Source organism: Megachile rotundata, chromosome 9 (genome assembly GCF_050947335.1).
Source record: "Megachile rotundata isolate GNS110a chromosome 9, iyMegRotu1, whole genome shotgun sequence".
Classification (NCBI taxonomy): domain Eukaryota; kingdom Metazoa; phylum Arthropoda; class Insecta; order Hymenoptera; family Megachilidae; genus Megachile; species Megachile rotundata.
This window is the reverse complement of record NC_134991.1, coordinates 14,856,697-14,876,123: the sequence shown is the minus strand read 5'-3', so window position 1 is coordinate 14,876,123 and position 19,427 is coordinate 14,856,697. Positions and strand designations below refer to the sequence as shown.

Genomic DNA, 19,427 nt, shown 5'->3' with positions numbered 1-19,427 from the left:
GACTTACGGCTCTCGAATTTCTTCCGAACGATTCAAGAAGCAACGATCGCGTTACAAGGCTGAAAATTCCAGACACGTTACGAATACCAGAAAATGCGGCAGACACGAGGATCGCGTTATTTGGCAGTTGTTCGACGTTATCAGGAACGACAGGAATCGAAAAGAAATCGCCAGCATGTGCATAGTTGGTCGTATGTTTGCTCGCAGGATATCGCGAAGAGAAGAGTTCCAGGTATCCAGGATATTCGCATGAAAATCGAGGCAAACACGTGGCTACGGTGTTTGTCGGAGGCATTATCCGGTTATCGAGCTAGCTGCGAGAACGTTCTGGAGAAACGACGTGGCTCGAGTAGTAGGTACAACGTGGAGAAGCTCGCGAGATGTTCTTTAAAGGCGGCAACGATGTCTGGCGCAGATAGGCGAACGGTCCTAGCTAGCTGGGGAAATGCAATCACGAGGAAAACTACGAACAAAACGAGACTTACGCGTTACGAAGCTCACGGAACGCTTCAGACCGCGTACAACCACCCTCGTACGAGCTGCTGGAGATTCGTTTATTCTTTGTTGAGGGCAGTTTGCAAGTTGCGATCATTCGTGTAACCATGTTTCTCGTACGGGTTGTATTTTGAAGAGTTTGAATTTGGAGATTTAGAGATTCAAGATTTGGGACTTCAGAGTGGAGAGATTTATAAATGGATGGTACTCGCAAATTTCAGCACTCGAAAGTTTGAAGTCCAAAAAATATGTAAATTAAGGGAATCTACTAATTCGAAGTTTTAGAAATCCTGTTAAAATCTGCCAGCAAGAAATAAGTTTCCAGAGCCAAATGTTTGCCGTCTCTCAGGAATTTCCTTACGCTGCGAAGCAAGAAGATCGAGCAGAAGTTTGTCGAGGGTCAACCGATGTTAATGATAAGAGCGCGAGGAAAATTGAGATTAGACTACATTTCCGTGTCGGCGGACACGTACACGCGATGAAACGCTTCTTGTTAGAAGCTTCATACTACTAAGTGTCCACGAAATTTCAAGGAATCGAGGATGCCCGGTGTGGCGGGCATTAGCAGCATCAACCGCTCGTGTGATTACACTGCGTTCATGGATTAGATGCGCCAGTATGCAGAACCGCTAATGCTTTTTGTCGACGGCACCGATACGAACCTGGAAATGGGAATTTTCGAGATGCTGATGAAAATTTCCGCGAATTGCTCTCTCACCTTTCTAAAAGGTTCATTTCCAAAGCTGAGATACTTTCAGCTCTCGGGGCTGCAATAACGGTTTCAGCGAGCGTCTTTAATCCCTTCGCGGATTATCGATAGCGAACAACGCAAGTGGAAAACCACAGAGCCATTATTGCGAGCATTAAAAATATTCAGTTTCTCGCGTATAAATCGCGTACAGCGAGATCGGCTCTTTCACGTTCACCGAACAAACAGTGGCATTTCTGTGGCGTAGAAACGAAAAAAAAATCGTGATCGTTGATGCGGTTCTCTTTGTTCGCAAACAGATTTCGCGGACCCGTGGCTCCATTCAGGTTGTAGCGGTTTTTATTTGAGAATTTCGCAAATGGTCGTATGTCACTGAGCAAATACTCGCCATGAACGTCACGGCTATAATTGTTACCGAGATCCCGTCGACCGGAGTGGAAATTTTGCGGCTTCTATTCGCGTGAAAATCGAAAACCCTTGAAAACGTTGAAACATGTAAGTGGTGGAACCCAACAATGACGAAACAAATGCATTTATCGCGCGAACGTCCACATGAATTATTTAACTGAACGCAACAAATCGCACACATTTATCACCTTCCTTATAAAATAATAAATGGCACGAAAGTTTCGTCCGTGATCCTTTTGTGAAATTCTAGGCTCTTAAATATTAAGATTTTACTGGGCACTCTAGCTTCTTAGGTCCAAGTTTCAAATTTCAGGTTCTAAACGCGTTTTACGTCCTAAATTATAAATTCCTAAGTTCTAGACTCCTAAGTCCTAGATCGCTCTTGGATACTGTACGTCCCAAGTAAAAATAAAATGATCAGAAGCATTAAATCCACAGCGGATAAAAACTGTAAGCCGAAGGATTAAATTACAGCAATCCTAGCCACAAAATTTAGGTGAAATTTCCAGGGATCGAGTAGATAGCAAATTTAACAAGAAGCACAGCGTGGCCACTCTGTCTGTGTGCATTCCCGAGCAGAGCAGGAGTTTAATCTCAATTTCCAGGGCCTCGGTGTTCCGAGACTGACGAGCAGTAAATAGGTAGCTCGCCGACGATGCAGGCAGATGCATCCTCGTTACCAGTCTGTTTCCCTGGATCCTCTGTTTTCCGGCTTGGCTTCTCCTCTTTCTTTCGCGCAATCGTCTTTCGAGGATAAGGCCAGAGTTAAGCTCGATAAAGGCCACAGGTGAGACGAGCGAAGCGCGTTACTTAAGCGGGCCACGTTTCAGCTGTATCTTCTTGCCAGCACCTCCGACCGGACGACCTTTTCCCGGCTCCCTGAATCTTCTTCCAACGGGATATTCACGCTTCTAAACTGCTGCTAGCTCTTCGTATTTTCTTATTAATCTAGTAGACGGTTGCGCATTCCGCTTACTTCTTCTTCTTCTTCGTGGTTCTACCCCAGAGAGGATTTCGAAACTAAACCGAAGTTGTTATTCTTCATAACGTTGCCTCGCCCGGTTAATCAACGCGGAACTCGTGGTACAAGTTTGCTATTGATATCGCAACGTGCGTATTGTGACTCTTTTCACATTGTACGAAAGTAATTCTTTGTTCACGATGAATGAGTTTGGTGGTGTGGTAATATTTGACGAATGGAAAGAGTAGAAATGGTCGTCACGAGAATTTTACGCGTTTTCTAAACGCGAATTTGTAAAAGACGGTCTGTTTTTCGACAACGAAACGCAAAAATAGTATCGCCCTTTCTAAAATTGAGAGTGTTACCACTTTTTTAAAAGTAAATCGATTTCGATGAATTTAGCGCCGCCGAGGAAGTCCCCCAGAATCGATCCGCATCGATACCTGGCAAAATGAAAAAATAGATGCGAGAATTTTTTCGCGCTCACAATACGCGCACATCGATTTGGAGCGGTTTGTCGAGCAAACACGCGTTATAACAGGTGAACCTTTGCCACGGTACACACGCTCATAAATACATTCGCGTATTTTCCTATCGAATCTGGATGAAAATGATCCGTGATCGGCGAACTTCAATACGTTTGCCAGATTAAATCGTTCAACGGCGTTTTCCGGACGCGTTCAATTGAAATATCTCCCTGTTTGTGTGTTTTCCATCAAACAATCCAACATTTTTTCCTCTTTCGTATCTCGACAACCGGTAAAGTTCTATGACCACGTGTTCTATCACCATTACTCGCTGCAACGCGTCGAAACTAATACATATTGATTTGACACTGTTTGTGTTCGATATTGATTCGAATATATCCCCCATCAATGCCCTGCTTTCGCCCGCATAAATGTTAATACTAAGTTTCCATCTCGGTATCGATCATTAATCATCCTCGCCTCGGAAATCGAGAAAAAATTGTACCTGTTAAATTACTTAGGGCTATGCGAATCAAACAATTGTCCGATTGCAAAATGATGGAAGAATTAAAGTATCGCAACCGAAAGTTTCGCTAATATGATATAAGTAAATATGCAGTATGATTTATAATGTCGAAGAAACGTAAAATTGTTAAGAGCGCGATATACCGGTAGATTAATTTAAACGATTACTTTAATTGCGGCTATTAGCCGCGCTTTTAATTCAGCTTGCAGCGGGGCGTTTTACGAGGCTTCCCTAAAATTGATTAAGCCAATTGCCGGCGATTATCAGAAATATTTTTTTACCGCTGCCTGTCACGCTATGACGCACAAGAAGCAGAGAATACACCTGTTGCACGCGCGGCCATCGATAGACCTATCGAGCAGCTTTTTAAAAAAGCGACCACTCTTTCGACGAGTCGAGAACAATCCATAACGATCGAGATTCATCCGCTACCCACGGAAACGTTTCCGAACGAGTCACAAAGAATTAAGTGGAACAGATCGATGCTGTCGGATTCGATCAATTTCGCCTTTCTCTTCCGAAAATTTCGTTCCTCGAGTCGTTCGAATCAATTAACCGAGCAACGAAATTTAAACGATTAGTTTCGCTCGAAACCGATATTGCCCTTTCCGTTTCTTGCATCCACAAACGGAGCATGGACTAACACCTGCTAACTTTCCCCGTTTTTATTTGGCCTGCGGTTTCCTCGTAACACAAACGTTTCCTCTTGTTTCTGCGGCGTTTCGCGTTGCAACCTCGTTCTTTCTCTCTCTGCAATTATGCTTAACGAAGAGAAAAAACTTCTTCTTCTTCTTCATTTTTCGCGCGAGGGAAATTCGTTTCGCAAACAACGCGCATGAAAACAGGTGTCGTATCGTAGATGGGCTCTGGCGCAACAATTATACTTGAAACGAGTTCGTTTTTACCCGAGAGAAACCCAATAACGCTAAGCAGCGACAAATCTTATTTTCTGCTCCGTGATACGTTTACTTCCACTGAATTTTTCATTCTTCTACAAAAACTAATTTGTCTCGATTCAATTTTCTCGCTCTTAAATAATTTCGCGAAGATCGAACGGAAATAGCGCGATTAATCTTTACACATCTAGAAACAAAGACAGAATTCGCTTACATAATATATACAACTGTTTAATACGTTGACACAGTGGGGTTGAAAATTTAATTAGCTACTTTTATCTTTAGCAAGGTTCATCAAATATGTTCACAATATTATATTTATTATTCATAGTTCAATACGAATATTTCCAATTAGGTAAATGCACAAATGAATAATACAGGAGATCCGTATGGAAATTCAAGCGTCATGACGTGGCAGTCAAAGTGCTAATAAAGTGAAATAGTCGACACAAAAGTATTTCAACCCCTAACAAAGCCGTACCAAGAGCTTCATACTTTTACACGACATCGAGAATTTAATAATCGTTAATAAAAGAAGCTTGCTAAGCAAAGAAAACCGTTCTCGATTTATAATCAAAAACATGGCATTGTTGATTAACGAGAGAAGGGATTTCGAAACGGAAGCCGGGTTGAAAAGTGAAGCAAAATCAGAGAGTTGAAGAGGAAGGAAGGAAGGATTCTCGATGGTCTCATTTCTGGCGGCAGCATATAAACAGCCATAATGCGCGTGCATATTTGCGCAGCGTGTGCAACGTATAACGCAACGGAGCGATATTAAGCGGCTCTCCCCGTTGAAGGCCCCTCTTTCCGCATCAAACGGGAATTATGTTACAGCAATGAGGGCGTAACGACGAGCAAACGAGGCTGTTTGCGGAGGTACGAGGCGGGCAAAATCGTCAAACGTTTCGCCGAAAAATCGAGGATACAGGCAGCCGTCGACAGAAGCTTCCACCGCGAACGCTTCCATCGCCTCGTTCCTGAAACGGCTCCGCTCTGAACAACCGCATGCAAACTAATCCTCCTGAAATCTTGCGACGAGGATGCTTCGCGAAACAATGAACCCTGTGTCGACCTAGAAATCGAGCTACCTTCAATTCGGCAATATTCTTGCCCCGGAATTTGGACAGTTTTCAATTTTTTCTCTTTCCAAGTCTGCTTTCGGCTATTTGCATTTTCAAATTCGGAAGTATGGAGATTTCACGTGGAAATTGTGAAAACCTAAAAATTTGCAAATCTGTCATTTCAGAGATTTGGGAAATTAGGAGTTTGAGTTGGGAATTTGGAAACGTGTACTTTATAGATCAAGTAGAACGATCTGCGTGCAATTACAAAGCGTATGAAATTAGAAGGTCGCTGAAGTGCACCGTGGCGCGTTTACGGTAAATTGGAACGTTAATATTTCATGAAGACTGGGCGTGACCCCGCGTAAATTCCCCATAATTCAGAATCGAGCGTTGTAGCGTAGCGTTGTAGGTCGACGAACAGAAGCTGATCACCGGTTACCGATAATCGATCCGCGAAATATTGAAATTCCGATTGCGTGGCGATCAGCGAAGTTTGTTAGCGTTATCTCGCTTTCCTTTTTGCCGTTTGCTAATAGGATTCCGTGTAATAACTCGTGGCCCATCCATTACCGGCAAAATACATCGAAATACCAATTAATTCCTGCATTCTCAACGATCTTTCTGCTTTAAGAAAATAGATTTTCCCCAAGTGCAGGATTCGCTGCTCGCAGAATTGATTGTTTGCAAATTCATGAACACTCTCTTCCTCGCAAGTTGAAACGCAACTTCCTCGCAGATTACCTTCTTAAATATGCTATTGGCAAGATTGCGAGCAATCCTTGTTGCTCTTGCCGTAAATAATCAGTTATCGTTAAAAGTAGACTCTTAACCTTTTCACGTTACCTATTAAATATTTACATTTATTTTATCGTCGTATACACTACCGTCCATAAGTGTACATTATATCACCATACATAATATCTGCATATGTTGTACTTCCTCTATACTGCCACTCATTCTATTTATATCCTCTGCATCTTCATAAGTCCATATCCAAAATCATTCGAATACACCCGAAAAAATTTCTGAATTTCTCCGGAAGTCCAACATCCACGTAATATTTGTAGGTTGTCGAGAGAAACACTCCGAACTCCGTATCGAGCTGGAAACACGAACGGCGTCCACTTCAAAGCAAGTTCGATTCGAAAACAAGACGAACGAAACGTGCTCGAACGCATGGAATCGAAACGTTTTCTGTAAACGTTCAATTTCTCCTGTCGGGCACCGATGTTTCCTTCTAACGTAACCCTCTCAAAGCAGAAACTTTTCCGAAACCCCGTTTCTTTTGCTGCCGCAATTGCAGCGAAACAAACAAAAGAATTGAAGCCTCGAGACACGATTTTCACGAGGCACAGAGAAATCAAGCTGCCAATATTCGCGCGGATATTCCATTGACGAGACTGTCGGTCGATCAGTTTGCCGTGAAACAGGAAAATAACTCGCGTTTGGTCAGACGTTGCCTCGCGGAATCACTTTCGTTTCGTTTCCATTCTTTTTTCAAAACTTGCTTTATTCTTTCGATGGACTTTTTGTTACTTATTAACACTAAACCGGTCAAATGACCGCTCCACAAGTTTCTTATTATAAGGTACACATTTTGTTAAAATACGTTTCTTGAAATCAGAATTGATTTTCATCAAGATGCAAAATAAATGTGTGTACTAATTTATGTTTCATCGTTTGTTTGTTTATTTTTAAACTTCATTTTTAATTTCAAATTAAATACACATTATATGCCTGTAGGTTTACTGTTAAAACGTTCAGAGATCTTTATGTCATCTAACCAATATGTAAACTATAAAATATATAAAACGTTCAACTCCACAAACTGATATTCTCATTGACATTTACTCTATATGTATATCGTCACAGCCATAGTTACAAATATTCGGTGAAGTTCGAACAAAGAATTCGATATTAAAATAGTTGCGCTTGCTCCGAATAACAAGCGTCGACAGTTATACGATACCCAGTAGACAGTAACAAATCATAGAGCTCGAGTCTCAAGACGATTGAAAAATCATAAATCGTGAGCGATAGAAACATCGTCGAAGCGGGAACGAAGAAAAGCGTGGGAGAGCAGACGAAGAGGGGTAACGCGACGCGGATGATGAAGTCGTTTATACTTTATATCGTATGCATGAAAATTTCGGATCTCGGGAGTCACCGTTATTGCGCCACAGGACTGGATACCCGTCCTCGCGAGTTCCTCGCGGAGGAAGCTTACATTCTTTATGGATACGGATAGCGACGGGCCGCAGAAACCGCGATATATCTATGGTGGCGCGGCTTACACCGTGTTAAGCTCGCGCCAAGGGGAAAAAGCTTCGGGGAAAACACGTTTCACCGACGAATTTCCCGCGACAAAACGAATCGAGCAAGAAAGCAAGACGCATGTACGACTTGTGTACCCTTCTTGACGCGAGGTGACTCTGTTTGTTGCGAATACATCTCCTCGGGTTATTTTCGAAACATTACTCCCAGAAATATGTTTGGATTTTACCGACGCAAGGATAAAACGACGCGTTTGATATTTGTTATTTATCAAGGAACGGCTTGTTAAAGCACCTAAGCCAGACTGAACGATGAATTAGTCAGGCTCGCGACGAAAATCCGCTCGGGTGAATTCGCAGCGAGAAACGCCGAAAAAACGACGGAATCAGAGAGAAGACACCGAGTGTTCTTCGAACGTGAAACGAGGCGGTTTAACTTCCGACAGGGCTGAAAGAGCGAAAGGCTCGAGTGGCTCCGTGTCCGTTCGTCGCACCAGGAGAGCACTTCGCAAACAGCCACGGCGTGAAACGAGCGTCGAAACACGAGCATCGCTATTTTCACGACCGGGGGATCCACCGGTTCATCCCTCGCAGACTAGGAAATCGTTCTTACGCTTCGAAATCCCTTTCGTCTGTTCCGAGTCGCGATCATCACCGGCATCGAATGAAGAACGCTTCTGGACAATTTTACGGCTTCCGCTTTCTCGATACGCGTCGCGTACTTACGCCAGAGGGTTACAGCGCGGCAAATTTAAACTTTCAACTTTCCCATAAACTTCATCACGCTAGGAATCTTCATGGAGATAAATTTCGGTGAAGACTAAGAAGTCTTCAGGAACGGACTAGTTCTTAGAGAGACCTTAGAGAAAGCATGGGGAGAGCCTGGTAAGAAAAAAGGTATCAAAGAGAACTTAAAACTTAGAGAAAATCTGAAAAGAATATAGGAAGCGCTTCAACCCTAGAGGGAATTCGAATACTTTCTTGTATTTGTGTAGGTATTTAACATACTGAATGTGTAGAGTAAGCCCTATACAAATAACCATGTTTAACCTCCGACGTATATACACTAAGGAATGAAAACGGGGAAAGGATAGGGGTGACAAATGAATGTGTGGGTGATACAAGAGAAAGGACTTGGGCGTCGGTGTGGTTCTTTTTCGAGGGAAAAACTAAAGACACCTTAGGGGATGCCGAACGGGGGAGGTCGAGGAAAGGAGCTCCATGAAACGGTCCTGGACCAAATGTATATCTTGGAACCTAAGTGCACCGCTGGAAATAAACTTGAATTACGGATACCAGAGTAATGCTGGAAATTTAAGTAGTTAATGTATATAGATTTTTGAGTTGCAAGAACTATTGTCAAAAATAACCTAGTGACATTGTATTATGGATTAATCTGACGCTTCAAATTGGAGACATGCCACGTTATCGTTTTAAAAGCACTTTTTTACCATTTCGAATAAAAAAGTAATTCCCAACCGTGACACGAATATGTCACGATTAAATCATTAACGTTGATTTATCATGTACAAGCAAGTGTCTCGCATTCTTCTCGTTAGAAACGAATTCCCTTGCATCGCAAGGAAAATTGTGCTGACTCGGTCGTTGCCGATAGCGGCTGCGGCCATTAAAACAACGGCACGCTGCAAGTAACTTTAGACGTCGCAAATTGCACGTGCCACAAGTGTTGGAGCACTTTAGAGAGATCCACCTCGACTCGCCCTGTTTCTCGTTCTCATCCCTCTACTATCCTGTCTATCTATCTGGCGCCGATATATAACCGATAACTTGATAACCTTCTTATTCCCTTCGACCTCCTTCCACCAACCTCATCGACTTTTAACGTTATAACTAGCCTGCTCTTGTCTTTTAAAGCTGACGCTTCGTACAAAAAAATATCGCCCTGATGCAATTGCATTCTTGTCCATTCTGCAATCTGCTGCTTCATTCCGATTAAAAGTTAAGTCTTACTCTGATTCGATTATCTAATTCGGGTCTAACCCATTCCTCGCTGCCAGAGCTAAGGAATTTTTCATGTCCCTATTAGAGACTTTAATTTCTTTCTTAATGCCTAAAGTCTATACTCTTTTCAGCAGGAAATTTAATACTTCGGTATTCTTGTTATGAAACATTCATCATCATAAAGCCGTAGATGTTTACACGTTCACCGGAATTTCTTCCGTACACAATTCAAGTAATAAATGTGAGAACGCTCACGTTCTTGCATGTAAGTTACACCTACCGCGATCTTCGGACCTTCAATAAATATAAATTACAAGCGGATAGCATGGGACGTAAATTTAGTGGCTCATAAATCAGGTCGGCTTATGTCTCGATACGATCAACGGTGCAAGCTCGACGTGCGATCTCTTCCTTTAGAAGAATCACCTTGTACCTGATTTTTATGTTCACGATAACCGATTCACTCGCTTCGTTATAAAACGATAAGCTTCTTGACTTTGCAATTTTTTTAAACTCGAGTTAAACACTGACGATTCCTGGTTATTGTTCCTTAAATCCGTGATGCAAAAATCGGTAATTCGAAGAAACGGAGGTGGGAAAAAGCGAACCAGATAAAAATGTTTGCCAACGACGTGACGGTGGCTAGTCAAAGTTATCGCTGATTAAATTAACGATAAGGAAGCTCGGGGTTTTAATGGCTCGTTAAAGGAAATCGTGAGATGGGAACGGACATAACAGGGAATCGATGACTTCGACTAATCCACTTTTTCTTCGTCTCAGAATCTCGAAATCGATCGAAACGAGCGTCGCAGAAATCGGATCTCTAAATCAGCCACAATTAATGTTTAACGCGATCGGTAGGATGGTCGCACCGATGGAGCAACGTCTTGAAAAAGACTTGAAACGTGTCGACAACCTGTCGATATCGAGACGTTACATTAAAATTCACCGGCATGCATCCGGATTAGCCGAGAGAATCTTGATGGTATAACTTGCAGCGGCTTTCAGAACCGCCATGAAATCACGTCACCAACGCGCAACCAATTTTTGCCGCTTTCCATGAATAATTCTTGCATGAATCTTTCGATCGTTGCTCCGAAACTGGATGAAAGTTAACGTGTCTCGAATCGAAAGTCTTTTGCACCCTGTCGAAGGGAATATTCAGATTTCTGGAATTTCCACCGAGATGTTCGAAGGCGATACGTGTTGCCTACTCGATCATCGCGCTGTTATTTTATGTACGAAAGGTTGTAATATTTCGCTCAGACTTTTTCACAAATTTTGTATGAAGGATTATGGTATTTCTGTGAAAATATTTTAGGTGACATGCTCTGATCCATCTTCGGATCGTTGTATTATCAGGTTCCTATCTTTCTGTTAGTAATACAAAAAGGAAAGATGTTTTTATCGATAATCAAAAAGAAGGGTAAAACGTGAAAAGCACTCGCGAAGAAACAGACAAACAGAATAAAAAGAGAGGAACGTTCGATCGGTTCTTATCAGGGACAGAAAGCGAAGTAACGGATTACTCGTTATCGTGACCAATATGTCAGAGACTCGGGCACGGATCGAGAGTTATATCGCGAAATAAAATGGCCCGTGGCGCGTGTCCATGGTCGAACGACTCTGCTTTGAAATATCGCGGCCGATCGAGAATGGACGCCGTATGTGCAGCCATTATTGGCACTTTCCTTCCAGCTGAATTATGTATTTTTCATACCGCATGTCCGGCAGACTCGGTCGCGAATGTCGAGTAACAAGCTTGCCTCGACAACGACGATGACGACGTAAACTCGATGCTCGTCCTGGAGGATAGAGAGGCGACATCGGCCGCATGATTCTCGCTAAATCGGAAAACGCCACGGTGAATTTTAATGCCGAAACGGGATATCGACATGCGTCGATACGTGCCGAGATCCGAAACGTTTATCGCCGCGATTATTATGGCTCTTCGCCTCTCGAAAAATTGTAATAACCTCTCGGTGTGCTTGATTCGGTTTCGTAATTAATTTCTCCTGTTACGTTCGCTTTCAAATTAAGTTAAAAGATGTTTCGTTTAAACACGAACGCTTATATTTACTTTGAAAGTAAAGAGAAATGTTGCTTGTTTGAATCAAAGGGTCAAAGAGAAAGGCGACCTCTTCAGGCAAATGAATGAAGGTTCAAAATAAAAACTTCGGTACTTTCAACGCAGTGTTTTGACTTCTCTTCAAGATGTTTTCAAGCGTTACTACTTTTTCTGTTTATTCATAAACAACCAATTGTACGGAAATATAAAAAGTAATTAAGCGAAGCTATTCCCAGCATAGAACTCGTAGTCTCAAACTTTCGACCGAGAGCGTATTTTCAGACACGAAGCTTACAGCAAAAAGTTTGCACGAAGAAAAATACAGCGTGGCGGGAGCAACGTGACGCAGATCGGCGATAAATCAGTCCAGATGGGAGGATGTGAATAAAAATCTTACGAAGAGGGAGGGTCTCTGTTTGCCGTGCCGCGTCGTTTCGACTGGCGTCCAATTTGAAATTTTTCATCGGCCGATAACCGATACGCGAACGGATCTGTAATTTCGTCCGCGGACCAAGAAGCTGAACGCCGCTCGGATGAATATAACGATTCGACGTTATTTACTCGATATATCCTCTCGGTGCATCCTCCACCCGATCTCCAGAGTTCTTGGATTATTTATAACTCCATTTGCCCCGTTCTGCCGAGATAAATAGTGGCGACTGTAATAAATTACCCTCGCAACATTTCAAAATTGCTGACACTTCATTCTCAACGGGAGATTTTCAAAGGGGACGCTCGTTCGTGATTTCAACGACTGTCCGGTCGTTTCTTTCAGAAACTCCACAAATTTATTAACCCTTTCACGGCCATTGGACTCTAAGAACTCGCTCTGTACTACACAAGATGCATTCACACTTTCAACTTTACCGTCAAGGGAAAGATACTGGTAGATAAAGGTGTCGTGTAACATTTTCAGAACGAGACAGACTTTAAACTCGTGCAAATATCAATGTCGATTGTTCATCGTTCTTTGTTGTATTTGATCAAACCCGACTCTTTGACGATTGAATTCAGATGACAGCAACGAGCAGCCACAATTCTATGAATCCAGAAATGACACCACTTTAAAAATCAAAATATCAATGTGGATTGTTCATCATTCTTTGTTGTATTTGATAAAACCCGACTCTTTGACGATTGAATTCAGACGACAGCAACGAGCAGCCACAATTCTATGAATTCAGAAATGACACCACTTTGAAAATCAGAATATCAATGTGGATTGTTCATCATTCTTTGTTGTATTTGATCAAACCCGACTCTTTGACGATTGAATTCAGACGACAGCAACGAGCAGCCATAATTCTATGAATTCAGAAATGCATGACACTTTGACATCAAAATATCAATGTGGATTGTTCATCATTCTTTGCTGTATTTGATCAAACCCGACTTTTTGACGATTGAATTCAGACGACAGCAACGAGCAGCCATAATTCTATGAATTCAGAAATGACACCACTTTGAAAATCAATATGGCCTTCGTATTTTGATCTCTGACTCGAAGTAACAAAAAAGTGATACTTTTAGTTAGTACATTCCGAACGGTATAAAATAGTTTCGAAACATTTTTCGCGGAAGAATTTCTGGTCGATAGATCGAGCAACATTTACTGAAAAACCAATGAGACTCCGGTAGCTTCGTCGAGCTTAGATCAGAGATAACGCGAAAGCAACACCCCTTGGGACCGTAGACGAAAAACTTCCGCTCGAAACTCTCTCGCTTGCATGAGTTTTCCGAGGCAACTTTCAGCCGGAACGTTTCTCGTAAGTCTGCGTGTATGTGTACTTTGTCGGTGCGCCAAGTATTTCGAAAATGTGCTCCCTTAAATGTTAATCTAAATTCTAAGCGCGACGAGACTTACCTGTTGTGCGAAAACTACGGGAAAAGTATTCGCGCGAAAAAAAAATTGTTAACGAATTTTTACCGAGCCGCGAATGAAATTACGTGCTTTTCCTAGGGGGAAAACGAACGATTCCAACGACCGGAAACGAAATTTTGTAGCGAGCGTGCAAACGTGCGAAATTTCAAACGACCATCGTTGCAACGAGATCCCATTTTGACGCTTAATTACCGCGACAATAAGCTTTGGAAATTATTAGGGGCACGACGCGTGATTAACGCAAGCAGATTCACGCGTAAGCGGATGACGAACTGTGATCTACAAAACCGTTATTCGTCGCATTTGAAATTCATCATTTCACGGTTTTCACTCGTTTTAAATAATTCTCTTAAATAAAACGATAGAAATAACTTCACCTTTCACAATTATTTTTAACCGAAACACGCTCAAATTCATTCAATCATAAGTCTAGACATCTAATTGTGTCTTCGATGTTATAATTTTGAGACTGTAACAGGAACCACGTGTATCTATTATTTCTCGATTAATTAGATAGCGTTATCGAAATTCAATCTTGAGTATTCGATTACACTGAAACTTCAAGATCAACCATTAGGACTATTTGCGAAAATGGTTGTATGTCCCCAGAAATTCCTCTGTATCCCATATATCAGAAGATATCGAAATGCGAGGGGATTTTACCGGTTGGAACCGGAAGTCTTTTCAGGCATCTATGCTTTACATATAACCGCAGCGAGACACGAGTAGACGCTTGGTATCTTTTTATCCTCGAATAGCGGGGCACTCAACAGGGTAAGTGCATAGAAGGCAAGCCGAAGTAACGAGGAAAATGCATTTCTGTTTCAGGGAGCGCGTACATCATAAGATGGAGTGCACCGCAGCTGATGGTGGTGGCGGTGCAGTATATCCTCACGGGGCCCTACATGCCCCCGTACATGCCCCAAACGGCGAATTAGGAAACGGGGCCAGGAAAACGTAGGCCATGTTCGTCCAGGACCTTCTGTTCTCTGGTACCTTTGTATTTCGATCGCTGTGGAGCCGCATTTTGAAAGTACGATGCACTATTGGTGCATTTGAACGTGATATTTTAATGACACGGGGAGTTTTGTTTGTTCGGGCTGTTGTATGGAAAGCTTATTAACGTTTTGACTGTCGGAGATCAATTCGTGAACGGTTCTGTTTTCTTTCTAAATAAATTGAATTTGTTATTTTTTGAAAACTGGGCGTTCATCACTTTCGTAATCCTGTATCGAATCGTGTAAGTTTGCAAGATTAAATTCCATGGAAATCTTATGGGACTTTCTTGGTAATCGACGAGATTTTGTCAGGTTTATTTTTCAATAATTTTGTGCAGTAGGTGATCTTGTAAAATGAGTAACGAGAAGAACAGACAGTTAAAGTGTTAATAACATCATTAATCCTGAAAGGAATTTCAACGAGCAATTTTCTGTGATACGCAGACAATTTCGAAAGCTCGCTAATTGGCTGTCGAAGAATTAAAGCCCGTGTACCTCGGCTCGATATTCGCGCAAAGCTTACGTCGACGGTCCACGGGACGCATTAGTGGAAACGGACGAAATTATTTGTCAGCCGGACGTGTACCTTTAATTGGATTGTTAATCGTAATCGAACATTAATTAGGGTAATTGAATTTACGTATCGGACGCCACTGGATTACGGGCTTAATTAGCATCAGATATTTATTCTGAGGCGAATTATCTTGGTGAATTATTTGTGGGAAGTAATGATGTATGTCCCCGGAGCAATATTACTCTATGTCGATGCATCGCAAATGCGTGGATAATCGACATGATTAATAACAACCATTGAAATCTTTCGTTCAAAACAAATCTACGTTTTGATACACGGTTAACAATGTTGGCGTGCAGTCCACAATTTACTGCTCAAAATTCTACGCGGTAGAATACTTGACATTTAATTTTATTGGCGAACTATAATTTATGTGTTAGCAAATGGCGCGCAAATTTAGGTCAAACGTGTCAGAATTTTTATTGTAATTTGTCCTCGCTGCAGAAAGCAATTTGACTCCAACTGATTCCAAACTTTTTTATTCGAGAAATGTCATAAAAAAAATGTCATGATATTTCAGAATGTCCATTAAAATTTTATTTAGAAACCAAGCGATTTTCTGTGACGCTAGAAAATTATCAGAATTTTAATTACAATAGACGAAATATCTTCGCGATCGAGATCAGACTGTTTCAACAAGGTGAGACAAGTCACGATATCGACCTTTGCAAAAACGTTCCTTGGTAAAAAGAGATACCCTGGTCAACACGTAGCGCGATAAATTCTGGAAACAATCAAACTAGCCAGGGAGCCCGTTGCCTTTTCTCCCGAGAGTCGCACATGATAAATCTGCCCGGAGAGAGTGCATGCTCGCAGCGAACAAAACGCGTTACACGATTCTTCTCGACGCGTTAACATCTTTATCTCGAGGCTCGCAGATATAGTGTTTCGCTTTACATCGATTACACTTCGTTTCGAAAGCGACGATAAATCTCGAGGATCTAGGAAACGAATCCGAGGAGAAACAACGGGAAGAAAAGGAGATCGAAAAAATAAGCCGAGACAGAAGGGTTGTAAGGGAGAATAAAAAGGATCGAGCAGCTTGCATAGATTCGTTTGAATGGAATCTGGAGGCAGCGACTTTTCAAGCGCAACCAGGAAGTGGCATTCAAGTAGACAACCCTCCAGGAAGAGAAGGGATTTGATTAATGCTTCGGCACGTGAAAAATGGCACGAGCACGCTCTCGCAAAATCACGAGGGTGTAGGGTGTCCCTGTTATTTTATAAACGAATAAGTAAATTCGTTCAATTTGTTATGGAACCTTTCGTTTTAATCGATGGACCATATATCGAGAGGAAAATTTTGTCTAACAGGGTAGAAAAGGCAGCGATCGTAGAATAACAGTAGCTGAGGGGATGAAAAATGAGAGAGAAAAAGCAACAAAGCGAACGAATTCGTCGAAATTCAAATCATTCGAGCGGAGAGATCGTTATTCCTTTTCCCCGATAAAATTGTTGTAATTTTAATCACCGAGTAACGTTTAATCATCGAGCTGGTTGAAATTAAATTACAGTTAAAACACGGCCGGTTATTAATATTTGCGTCTCGTTCCTCTCGGATTATGGAAACGTTAATTCAAATTTTCATTTGACACCGTTCCTCGACAGCTACGAATCGATGCTTTTCGATTAACGCACGACCATCATCCCCCGGTTTTTCACCAGGCCTGGAATTGGATTCTCCGTGTCGTTTGATGTCTTTGTGTGTCTTCTTCCCGGTAATTAGTTTGACCAACGCGACGAAAGGGTATTTTAATTTAGCATGAACGCAGCGTCGATGCCGCCTCTTTTGTTCGACGCGACATCATCGCCTACGCCCTACGCGATATCTCGTGGAACATGGTTACACGTCACCCGGCGATTACACGATCGGTAATGGAAAGTTTCGTAATTACAGGGAGGCCGATGATTAATACGTTCACGCTGGAAATCATAGTAATTTCGGTCTTTTGAACGCTGCTGTTGTCCGGTTTCATGGAATTTTCGGTTTATCCAACCTGCCCGCACGACCGTGTCTTTTATCGCGCTCGAATTAGGAACAGGCCGTTTCGTTTTAATTTCACGTATCGTGCCATGAATGTTCAACCGTATTTTAATAAATCGCTCACGCGAAATCGAACGGCCGACTTTCCCGTAGAACGCGACCGGAAATGTCCGCTATCTACACTCGGCCGAACGCGGAAAAAATGAATTCCAATCGATGTTTCGTGTTATTAATATCGACGTTGACCGAAATAACGAATTGGAGCAGGAAACGAGGAAGATGCCTCGGATTATTTCGGTAAACGACCGTGACTTCTCGACGCTCCGTAAATAGATTAAAAATCCGCAACAAACGCGTTATTGATTCGAGGGTGGAATTAGTGCGGTCGACGCATAATTCAGGCGAACGAGTCGGTAGAAACCATTTGTGTGTCTGGTCTGGATAACGTCCGTAGGTTGGTCACGCAAGCGGCTCAGGGAAGCCAGTATGAAAAGTTTCGATCGCTCGAAAAGGGCTTCGATAAAGTATCATTCGGTCGGAAAGTCTTGCAGCTGGAAAGTTGCAGGCTCGCTTCGAGATTGAAAAGTTCCCTTTTTATCAGCGAAACCGGCTACGCTGCTATCTTCACGGAATACCGGATCCTCGAATAAAGATACTTCGAAAACATCGATGTACCAGGAGAAAGAGGGAAGAATGGAAACGCGGAAGATGAGCATAAAATAAATTAAAATTCGACGAATTCGAGGGTGCCGTGAATTAAAAAGCGCGTTCTTAATTAAAACAGCCTGTCCTGGAAACTGGCATCTTGTAAATTTAGAATAATCTCATCTATAATTTCTTTGATTAAAATTTCCGTGTTCCATACGCTTATACGGATGTCTTAAATTATAAATGGCCCAAGTATCGTTGGAGCTAGATAAAAATACAATGAAACGATATGAATCTTGTCGTAACGTTTCGTTTTATAAATATTACAGTTTTAAAAGTTATCTATTTAAATGATACAGCATAAAGATTATTCTAAATAAATATAAAAACGAAGGATGGAATTAAATGTAAAAGCGGTCGAGATATTATCGATATAGCCATCGTTCTTCCCGTCTGAAGTCAGAATTTCTTTATAGATTTTTAAAGAGGCAAAAAACGTAATTTATCGTTGAACGTTGAAAGCAAGGAAGATGAATAGAGAGTAAGATATAGTACACGGCCATTGAGAAGATCACTGATAAAGCTGCGACTGTCCGAGCAATCGAATAACAAGATTTCTATTTTAAAATTAGCATTTAAATGAAGCCCCGTGAAATTAGAGAGTCCGTTTTAGATTTATCTTTCGTGGACGAGCATCGTCTACGAGGCGCCACGCGGAATTTCCGCTTTAACGCAGCCGAATGATAAACTCATTCGAATTCGACCCACGAAACAGAAGATACGGCTACATTATAATTCGCCACGCAAACCGACCAACATAATTGCCCTAACTTTCCACGATTTAATCCAGAAACGTTCTCTATTTACATGCTTATTGAACCAATCTGTTTCGCGGACGCTGACGTGTCTTTCAATATCTCGATCGTTCGTCTCGAATCTTATTTAAACTCTGATTAAAACGTATTTGCATCATTGTGATAATACTAGCTTCATTCCAGGGCAGCCTGTTCGGCTCTTTTCTTTTGTGGACACACCAATATTTACACGATACGTAATTAATTTTATGCAACAGGTGGGAAGTACATAAAATTTAGTATGCGATTCGATGACAAATATTCCTCGATTGTTCTCTCTTCCATTCGTACATTCATCTCAATAATTAAGTAAATAAAAGTAGCAGCTTCGAGGATATTAGACAACGAGTCAGAAAAAATATATTAACGTTTAAGGAGATTACAGTTTTCTTCAGCTAATATCTTCTCTTCGGCCAACGCGAATCGCTTTTAAGTCCCGTAAAATTACGGTGACCGTCCCGTTTCAGACCTCCTTTCTGTTCGCCTCTGCACCGGAAGCAGTGTGGACCTAACGCGCGTACAGAGCGAAATATCTCGCGCCAATATAATTGTACGCGTTTCAGAGGTATCATTCCGTAATCTATGTAGTCCTGCTCGGATGGTGGATTATGTTAAGCGATGCGTGAGCGGCCACAGTCCACGGCAAGCCAGGCGTAAC

General features: G+C 41.9%; 1 protein-coding gene across 7 annotated transcripts in view; it reads left to right on the top strand.

Annotated features, from left to right (window-relative positions):
• The window catches only part of LOC100875297 (Dpr-interacting protein delta), a 228,498-nt gene extending 213,586 nt beyond the window's left edge, over positions 1-14,912 (top strand). For all 7 annotated transcript variants that reach the window (XM_012286375.2, XM_076535191.1, XM_076535190.1 and 4 more), the window contains one exon: positions 14,540-14,912. In XM_012286375.2, the coding sequence (XP_012141765.2) occupies positions 14,540-14,649 (110 nt within the window). In that variant the 3' untranslated portion in view covers positions 14,650-14,912. The remainder of the gene's footprint in view (positions 1-14,539) is intronic.
• The last annotated feature ends 4,515 nt before the right edge of the window (positions 14,913-19,427 follow it).